General features: G+C 45.3%; 1 protein-coding gene across 1 annotated transcript; it reads right to left on the bottom strand.

Annotated features, from left to right (window-relative positions):
• Positions 1-406: 406 nt before the first annotated feature.
• LOC145395889 (uncharacterized) lies at positions 407-9,117 on the bottom strand. Its single transcript, XM_080269411.1, has 9 exons — positions 9,084-9,117; positions 7,692-8,064; positions 7,217-7,421; positions 6,630-6,695; positions 6,144-6,277; positions 3,793-5,947; positions 2,214-3,138; positions 1,364-1,476; positions 407-727 (listed from the first exon to the last, which is right to left on the bottom strand). The coding sequence occupies exons 1-9, from the start codon at positions 9,115-9,117 to the stop codon at positions 407-409; spliced, it is 4,326 nt and encodes a 1,441-aa protein (XP_080125537.1).
• Positions 9,118-10,021: the final 904 nt, after the last annotated feature.

The raw sequence follows: 10,021 nt of genomic DNA, 5'->3' as shown, positions 1-10,021 counted from the left end.
CTCTAGAAAATGATGAGAATTTTTACATATACAGTATTTACTAATCTAAGATGAATAGCTTGATGTGATAAAAAGGACCATTATGTGTGTGGAAATCAATACTTCAGGGTAATATGTATATTTATGTATATTTTGTGGGTATGGATCAGTACCTTGATAATATGATGAGAGTAATTATGTATATTTAGCTCATTCAGCCTGTGAACTTTTTTTTTTAACTATGTCAAAGTGATTTATTGAGTTTAAAAAGGATCTCTCTAGAAACTAAAATGGTAAGAATGGATGCAACAAAACCTCATCCTATGAACATATGATGAACCCCATGGCTGACAAGCATACCAATATCTAGTGACAAAGGCTGTACAGTATATGTTAATGAAATGATGAGAACTGCTAAACCTACTTATCAACCCAAATGTGGAGCAATTGCCACTTGGTGTTTGAGAGGTGGAGGTGAAGTGAGGTGGGTGGGGATGGGTGTACCGGGGTGTGGGCGTGGGTGGAGGGGCGGCAAGCTATGTACTGTGCGTAGATCAGGCTCAAAAGCGTTCCTGTGAAGTGGTACACCAGGTTGGCCAATTGCAGCATTGACGGGGTAGAAGAACGGAGCATCCTCACAGGAGAAGTTGTACCACCAGTCACACACAAAGTACTTCTGGTTGAATATTGTGCCATTGGGGCAGAGGAAGGAGTCTTGTCGGCCACTACGGTGGCAGATATGGAAGACCTATGGAAGGCAATAAGTAGTGACATATAAACAGACAAAGAATGATAATTAGGAGTAGTAAGTTTCACAGTTTATCCTCATCTCTTTCTCTATCTTTGCACAGCCCATTTTTTAATCCAACTATCCAAAGTCACCATCAGTTCAGATAAAGTAAAGCCTCACTTTATCACACTAACTGTATGAAGATTCAGTTTGAGGAAAGCAACAATCTGATACAAGCTGCCTTTTACTAGAATATTGTGGAGGTATCAGACTCCTGTCGAGTGTGAATCCAGTGCAATAGAAGAATGTTAACTGTTCACCCTGATACAGGACTGGATAGAATAGTACAGTAAATAACAGTAAGATGGCACCTCTGTGTCAGTATACTGTAGTTGCAGCGGTAATCTGTCACCAAGTTACAACTGAATGAAGTGTGGTCTTTCCTGAATTAACTTAATCTTTCTCCATCGACATGATCCACCATGTCTCACTGACCTGACTTAACCTTCCTCTGCTTCCTCTACCAGACCTGACCTAACCAAATCAAACCAAACCAAACCAAAGCCAGCCCACCTCAGTCCAGTCCATTAAACCCATCATTATTTGGTCAGATGATCTACAGTATCTTCCCTATGACCCTGGCTGTCCACTAACCTGACATCCAGCCTCCATGTCAGCGTAGTAACCAGGGTAGTCAGCCACGAGGTCACACCCAAATGATGTCAGTGGGATGTAGCTCAGGATGGGGTAGTCTCGGCCCGCACGACCTGGGGGTAGAAAAGGGAAGTTGAATATGAAGGAAGAGAAAAAGGGAAGAGACTAAACAAGAAGGAACAAAAAAAGAGAAGAGATTAAACCAGAAGGAGAAAGAAAGGAAGAGATTGAACAAGAAGGAACAGAAAAAAGGAAAAGACTGAACAAGAAGGAACAGAAAAAGGGAAGAGAAAGAGGGAGGGAGAGAGAGAGAGAGAGAGAGAGATACAGCATTAATTGACAGTAGAAGAAGTTAAAGAGAGGGGGATGTTTATGAGGATATGGGGACGATGTTAAGGGAATATTACAGAAAAATAAGTTGTTATTGAGTAACGCTGAGCTATCTGACTGAGCAGACCCATAAAAAGAATGTAAATATGGAATGAAATAATAAAAACAAATCTGAAAAGACATTTAAAGATAATGAGAATATTACCGTAAGGAATCTTGACAACAGAAAATATTACAGGAAAGGAAACAGATATAGAAAGAGAAAAATGGGAGGGGAAAACAAGAGAGAAACTAAGGAAAAAAATAGAATAAGAATGCAAACATGAAAAGTATGAAAATCGAACCAAGAAAAGAAAGACGGACAGAAAAAGAAGAAGGAAGACGTAAATAAAAATACTTAAATCGGGTCCAGCCCTTCAATCAACACCAAAATACTTAAATACAAATGGAACTAAGAAAAGAAAGACAATAAAAAGCAGAAAAGGAAGACGTAAAAAAAAATACTGAAATACGAACTTACCAGGAATACCAGCGATGTATCCAAAATCCAGAATTTCGTTTTCGTGGATGTCGTAGTCTTGGAAGGGGAAGTGAGGCCGTTGGGGCAGAGATGGTCGTCTTATGAGTGCTTGGGGGACTCTGGGGGGCGTATAGTCATAGTAATAGTAGTAGTAATCATCATCATCATAATAGTAGTCATCAAAGTCATCATAGTAGTAGTAATCATCGTCGTAATAGTAATAATCATCATCGTCGTAGTAGTAGTAATAGTCGTCAAGGTGTGGTGGTGGTCGTATAGGTGGTGGGGGTATGTTTGTTAGATATGGCAGCTCGTTGACTGCCTTAATACCAGGAGCCAGGTCGTTATACCCAGGTCCAGGGGTCGTTGGGATATAAACAGGGGTGGAGTAGGTGGTGGGAGGCCTTTGTGTTGTTGAGGGTCCCACCTTCCCTGACCCGGGGTAGCTGAAGTCCTGAAGTACCTGAAGTTTGGGGGATAGAGAAGGCTTGTAGGTAGTCACATGTGGTGGGTGTGGGGCTGGCTTGGGGCTGGGTGGCTTGGGAGGAGCATAATCAGGCTTGGGAGCAGTGGGAGGGACATAATCAGGCTTGGGAGTGGTTGGGGGAGAGTAATCCGGTTTTGGACCAGCGGGAGGAACGTACTCTGTCTTTGGAGGAACATATTCAGGTTTTGGAGTACTTGGAGGAACATAGTCGGGTTTGTGAGTAGTCGGAGGGGCATAGTCTTTCTCTGGGGGGACGTAGCCTGGAATTGTAGACTTGGGAGGAGTATAGTCGGGTTTGGGGGAAGCTGGAGGGACGTACTCATTCTTTGGAGGAACATAATCAGGCTTTGGAGGCATATAATCAGGCTTTGGAGGCGTATAATCAGGCTTTGGAGGAGTATAATCAGGCTTATGTGAGGCAGGTGGAGAATAGTCATACTGTGGAGGAACGTAATGGGGCTTAAGCGATGAAGGTGGAACATACTCCTCTTTAGGGGGAGCATAAGTGGGTTTATATGTGGAGGGTGGAGAGTAATCGTACTTCGGTGGAATGTAATGGGATTTTGGTGAGTCTGGTGGAACATAATCTTCTTTAGGTGGAGTATAGTCTTCTTTAGGTGGAGTATAGTCTTCTTTAGGTGGAATATATTCTTCTTTGGGTGGAGTGTATTTTTCTTTAGGTGGGGTATAGTCTTCTTTAGGTGGAGTATAGTCTTCTTTAGGTGGAATATAGTCTTCTTTAGGTGGAGTATAGTCTTCTTTGGGTGGAGTATAGTCTTCTTTAGGTGGAATATAGTCTTCTTTGGGTGGAGTATAGTCTTCTTTGGGTGGAGTATATTTATCTTTAGGTTGGGTATAGTCTTCCTTTGGTGGAGTATATTCTTCCTTTGGTGGAGTGTAATCTTCCTTTGGTGGAGTGTAATCTTCCTTTGGTGGAGTGTAATCTTCCTTTGGTGGCGTGTAATCTTCCTTTGGTGGACCATAATCGGGTTTAACTGACGGTGGAGCATAGTCATACCGCGGTGGAACATAGTGAGGTCTGGGTGAGGAGGGTGGAACATGTTTTTCAGGTGGACCATACCCAGGGAGAACCGGGGTAGTGTCTGGGGGAAGGAGGATGGTGATGTAGTGCGGCTTTGGGGTGGAGGTTGGGACATAGCCTGGAGGGGGACGGTACTCACTTGTTGGTGGAACGTAGTGGGAGGGAGGGGGCAGGTAGGTGGGGTCTATGGGGTGGTGGAGTGCCGGTGGGGGAGGGGGGACATAGGTAGGACGAGGGGAGGCATAGGGGGGCTTCGGGGCAGTGGTTGTCGGGTGTTGGTATGCGGCGATGGGAGGGATATATTCATGAACGGGAGGTCGGTATGTTCTCGAGGGCACACCATAGCCAGGATGAGGTGTGGTGACAGGGTGTGGTATCTCAGGTGGGTGGTAGATGGGGGTAGAAGTGTGGTAGACGGTGACAGGTGGTGTGTATGGCGCTTCAGGTGGGTGATAAATTGGCCCAGGGGTTGAGTGAGGTTCCTTGCCATAGTAACTGGGAGGAACGGTGGGGTTGGGGGACCGGTGATGAGATGCTGGGGTGGTTGGGTGGACAGGTTTTATGTTATGGAGCCAACTGGGTAAAGTGGTGGTCTTTGGAGGCGTGTATTCCTTGTCTGGCAGCTGGTATGTTCGAGGAGGGGCCGGGTAGCCTGAGGGATGAGCATAATCTGGAGGTGCTGTGGGGTGTTTGGGAGCTACATAGGCAGGCGTCGGGGTCTGGAATTCACGGTAAGGTGGGACGTAGGTTCTTTGTGGTACTGCATAAGAGACTGAGGATGCAGTGGTGGCAGGCAGTGAATCAGTGGGGTGGTCTGAGGGTTTGGGAGTTATATATTTGGTCTCAGGAGTACTAGAGTGATCAGGGGCAACGTACTCCTTGGCTGGTGGGATGTAATCTCCACTGGGAGGAGTTGTAGTACGAGGCTTGTTCTTCCTCCTCCTTTTGCCAGGGCGACGTCGACGGTGTGGTGGACGTCGTCTTCCTGGGGCCCTTGTTGGTGCCTTGTAATCGTGCTCTGGTGGAATATACTTCCTTGGTGGTGGTGTGTAGCCTCCATCTGGGGGCGCCATGTGAGGCCTCTTGGGTGGAGCAACGTACTCTTTGTTTGGGGGAACATAATGCTGTGGTGGCTTTGTGGGTGCTGCACTGCCCTCACTCCTTGGGGGCACATATTCTTTATTTGGCGGGGTGTATTCCCTTGGTGGCTCCGGGTGTGGTTTTGTGGGTGCTTTATACTCCTCTTTAGGTGCTTCAGGAGCCACATACTTCCTTGGAGGATCAGTGTGTGGCTTAGACTTGGCACTGTGATCACTCTGAGGGGCTTGATACTCTTTTGTGGGTGCCAGGTACTCATGGGGCAGCTCTGGGGGCACATAGTCCTTCCCTGGGGTTGGACTTGGGGCGTGTGCAGGAGCATGAGTGACCTTTGGCTTCTGATGTGGTGTTGTCGGTGGTATGTACTCCTTGTCCGGGGGAACATAGTGATCAGGTGGACGCGTGACTTTACCGGCTGGGGCATGAGTGGATTTAGGAGGGACATATTCACGGTTAGGCGGTACATATGTCTGTGGTGGCGCAGTGTATCCTGAGGTGGTGGTTGTGTGGTGGACCGGTGTGGAATGTGCAGTAGGGGTGGACTTGCGTGGGGTGGAACTGGGGTAAGGCTGAGTAGTGTACTGTGGGCGTGTGGGTGTTGCAGGGGCATGCTTGGGTGTGGGGTCAGTGCGGGTGTACTTGAAGGAGATTGGGCGGCGGTAGGGAAGGTGAGCCTGGATACTGAGCCGCTGTGGGGCTGTGGTGAAGTAGTGCGGGGCGGCTGGGGTGGGACGACGCACAATTCCGCTGGTCCTACGCTTTTGATGACTTCCAGGTGGGCGTCGAGGCGGTCGGTAAACCAACCCCTCTGACTGCTCACCATTGCGGGTCCTGCTCAAAGGGATGTAAGGCTTTTTATCCTCCTCGTCGGCCTCACTATTGGGTGGTTTTGCCAAAGCTCCTATGGGGATGTGCTGCGACATCTTGGGTAGAACGAACTGCTGAAACTTGTGGTCGGCTGCGAAACCATACTCTTCCTCAGGGTGTTGGTCATCAGGAGGGCTGTGAGTGGGGTGGGGCCGCTTGCGACGCCGGTGCTTGGTCCGTACTGTCACCTCGCTCTCGTAGATGTCAGGGATCCCGATGTCAAAGCGGGAATGTGGTTTTCTGAGGGTAGAGGTGAAAACAGGAATACAATTAGGTTTTATTCTATGCATGGCGAAGGTATAACTTATCTCATTCTGGTAGCATCATAATTTCTCTGTGTGGTTTGAGTCGGTGCATACACCTTCCTTCCTCTCTCCCTCTCTCTCTCTCTCTCTCTCTCTCTCTCTCTCTCTCTCTCTCTCTCTCTCTCTCTCACTTGGAGGTGTAAATAGACGGCTTTTTCTTCAATCTGTAGCGTATCCTTGAGGGCAGCGGTGAATTGTGGGAACTCTGTAGGTCTTTTAGGAGTCGACGTCTGAGTTCGGCTGTTTCGTTGGCAGAGGCGCAGCGCTGAAAAACAGAGCTAGATTAGACAGAGAGAGAGAGAGAGGGAGGGAGGGAGGGAGAGAGAGTGAGATGAAAAAAGCCACACTGATGCTTTGCAGGTAATCAATCAGGTTTAAATTCTAAATATATTGTAATTCTGTAGTTGCGAAAAGAGCGGTAGCAAAGAAGAAGGCACTTTCTCTCATCTCATTATTTTCTCTCGTAAAAAAAAAAATAGTGGTAGGAAAAACAGATGAAAAATGTTATCATCATCATCATATCACCATCACCACCAACACCAACACTAAATCATCATCATCACACCACCACCACCACTGTCTCTCTCTCTCTCTCTCTCTCTCTCTCTCTCTCTCACCTGGCAGTGTCGTCGTGCATTCATCTTATGGTAAGGTCTTGGGGCAGCCACTCTCCTCTCCACAACCTGTATTTAAAAACAGTTCAAATTTACCTCACTAAATGTAATAAATTTTTTCTCTCTGCAGCACAAATATAATAAGATTTTTGCCAATTTTTTTTCAATTTAGGGTTATCATCAGTGTAATAAGATCATAAGTGGTACCCATTGAAATGCTGAAGTGATAATAGGAGCAGTAGTAGTAGTAGTAGTAGTAGTGTTGGTGATGGTAATGGTAGTAGTGGTAGTAATGGTGGTAGTATTAGTATTAGTGGTGGTGGTGGTAGCAATAGTAGTAGTAGAAGTAATGGTAGTAGTATTGTTAGGTGGTTGTAGTGGTGGTGGTGATGGTTGTGGTGGTAGTTAGTAGTAGTAGTAGAAGTAGTAGTAATAGTAGTACACTGTAGTAGTAGAAACTGTTTTACCCTCATGTTCATCAAATGTGAGTCTCCCTCCCCCTCCCCCTCAGTCTCTCTATGTCTCTCTCTCTCTCTCTCTCTTTATCTATCTATCTACCTATCTATCCCTCCCCGTCCCCCCAGACTTACTTTTGACGCTGCTTCACCCTGCCGCCTCACATCCACATCCCCATCCACCTCCTCCTCACTGGCTAGAATCCTATTGGTCAGCTCCTGGATGAGGCTTTGATCCTTCAGGCGCCAGGTCAGGAGGTCACGGGTACTGGGAGAGGTCAAAGTGGCATTTCCCGGGTCAGCGTTGTCGACAAGTAGCATACGCGATGTGGCGGAGGGACTGTTGGTTGGGGTGTACGAGGGTAATGAGGATTCCGATTGTCCATCAGTAGGTCTGGAGTGTGTATGTGCGGGTTCAGAGAGTGCGTGTGTGGGTTTGGAGTGTGCGTGTGTGGGTTCGGAGTGTGCGGGTGTGGGTTTGGAGTGTGCGTGTGTGGGTTCGGAGTGTGCGTGTGTGGGTTCGGAGTGTGTGTGTGTGGGTTCGGAGTGTGCGTGTGTGGGTTCGGAGTGTGCGTGTGTGGGTTTGGAGTGTGCATTGGTTGTGGCTGACTGTGGGTGTGGGTGTGTGGGTTTCAGGTCTGTTGTGTGTGATTTAGAATGTGGCTGGGTGGATCGTGCATGCGTTGTACCCGATTCAGAGTCTGTGGAGTCTGAATGCAAAGTTGATGTTATGGATGGGTGTGGATCTTTTGAATGCCGGTGTGTGGATTCTGAGTGTATGGGCCCTAAATGTGTGGACTCTGAGTGTATTTGTGACTCATTATTCTCTCCATCTTGACTCGACTTTGAATTGGGCGGGTGTGGGTGTGGGTGCGGGTGGGTTTTTTGGTGCATAGCGGCCGCCCAGCCCTCCATGGTCAGCCCCGCCCCACCCAACTCCTCCTCCTTCCCCTGTGAGTCCGCCCAACCTCGCTGTGCCACATCTGATGGGGTATAAGGATTTGTTTTGTGTTGAAAAGAGATTTAACATGAAAAGCAATGAAAACAACATTCAGATAAATAAGTAAATAGATTGTACAGATGAATAGATGAATATGCAACAACAAATCAATGCCATATTCAGTGACGGATCAACTTGGTCTTTCAGGCGTGATATGGAAGTAGTGAAAAAAAAAATTAAAAATGCAACAAATCAATTTTCATACAACAAATCAACAACAAATAAATTTAGAAAACATAGTAGTAGCAATAGTATCAACCCCATACCCATCTTAACATGAACTCTGTGGACTGTTGGCTTAAATTGCCTCCTCCTACAGTCCACCATCTGTTCAGGGGACAAGGAAGTATGTGAGGGACATTTGTATAACCAGGCAGTTGAGCTACCTTGTTATATCAGTGCCACCACATGAAGGCTTCCCACTCCAACGCCCCAGAAAAGAATTAAAACGACTAGTAAAATTGCTTTATTAGTAGCATAAACCTCATGTAGGAGAAACATTTTGTAGCCATTTATTAACCACTTCATTAAGATGAATTGTTTTATTCTTGCTACCTTCAGACAATTCTATTAAACTTAGGAGAGATCTTTCAACTTCAAGGGATCAGGATACCCTTCATTAACCCCTACAGTACAACAGCTTTTCCCTAAACTGAAATGTAATAGTTTGGAGGCCTCAAAAATAATGTACGAGACAAAATCCAAATTCGTCGACTGGCATCATCACAGGTTTGAGTTTTCCGCCAAAAGTTTTGAATTCGCAACCACAGTATAGCAATGTATTTTTTCCATGTTGCTTATTTATTGATAAAATTCTTTATGTACTTATCCCGATCAATCTGGAATATATTAAAAGCACCTTGGAACCTTGATAATATTAAGAGTAGACATTCTTCGGGTGACAAAAGAAAAACTGTGACATTCGAATTCTGAGGGGAGTGTTTACATGAGGAAGTTTGAACAGGTTTTGGTGCTCGTGGATAAATTAAGCAGAAAACTCACTAAGCAGAAGCAGGAGCAGCAGACACCACGCCATCTCGACCCACCTCGTCTGCTTCACGTCTGCTGGGGAAAGAAAGAGGGGAAGCTAAACGTAAGGTAAGAGAAATAATAGCAGTCGTGAACCGCATAGGCTAACGGATGGAATTAAGCAAAATGGAACGTTAATTGTTATTTTATTTTTCTCTCTTTCTCTCTCTCTCATTAGAAATCGTTTTTTCATTGGCCATCTCTGCTCATTGTCTATTTTGCTTATACGGTAGATATGAATACCTCAATTCTTGCATCCCATTTCCTCCCAGATTTTATAATTGGCATATTTGGAAGTTTATTTAAGCTGAAATTGACAGTCGTACAATTAATTTCCCTCCAAAATTATAATGTGGTTTTCCAAGGACAGGGAAAGAAGGATATAGAATTTTCCAAGTCTGTTCTTCCTACGAAAATCATTCCGTTCGTGACAAGTGTTTGAATATCTTGATTGTGGTTCTGACCGTGGTTCTTGGAAAAAGTATAGAGTACATCTAATATTAAGACATTTATAGTTACAAAAATGAAAGGAAAGTTTATAGATAGCATAGTGCATGTGATATTAAGAAATTTATAGTAAAAATAATGAAAGAGATGTTTGTGGAAAGTATTAAGAGAGCTATAGTAAAAAAAATATCAGGAATGTTTATAGAAAGCGTAATGCATCTAATATTGAGATCCATAGTGACAGAAATCAAAGGAATATTTATGGAAAGTGTGGTGGATCAAATATTATAAGATCAAGTGTAACAAAACTCAGAGGAATGGCTGTAGAAAGTTTAGTGTCTGTTAGTGGTTGGGGGCTGGCGTGCTGGTTGATTGGGGATGTGTGTGTGTGGCTGAAGAAGAGGATGGTGTTTGGTGGTTACTGGCTGCCACACTTGGGTAATTTGTTGTCCAGTATATATTTT

This window comes from Coenobita brevimanus, chromosome 33, assembly GCF_032717465.1.
Source record: "Coenobita brevimanus isolate Jiangsu-jjx chromosome 33, ASM3271746v2, whole genome shotgun sequence".
In the NCBI taxonomy this organism is placed as follows: Eukaryota; Metazoa; Arthropoda; class Malacostraca; order Decapoda; family Coenobitidae; genus Coenobita; species Coenobita brevimanus.
The sequence above is the reverse complement of the archived record's forward strand: the minus strand, read 5'-3'. Positions and strand labels throughout refer to the sequence as shown.

Excerpts from the sequence above, each read along its gene's own strand:
- LOC145395889 (XM_080269411.1), bottom strand. The coding sequence starts at position 9,117 with ATGGCGTGGTGTCTGCTGCTCCTGCTTCTGCTTA. Across the intron at positions 6,696-7,216 it reads AGGGTGAAGCAGCGTCAAAA|GTTGTGGAGAGGAGAGTGGC; the intron begins GTAAGTCTGGGG and ends TTTTAAATACAG. Across the intron at positions 1,477-2,213 it reads ATACATCGCTGGTATTCCTG|GTCGTGCGGGCCGAGACTAC; the intron begins GTAAGTTCGTAT and ends TTCTACCCCCAG.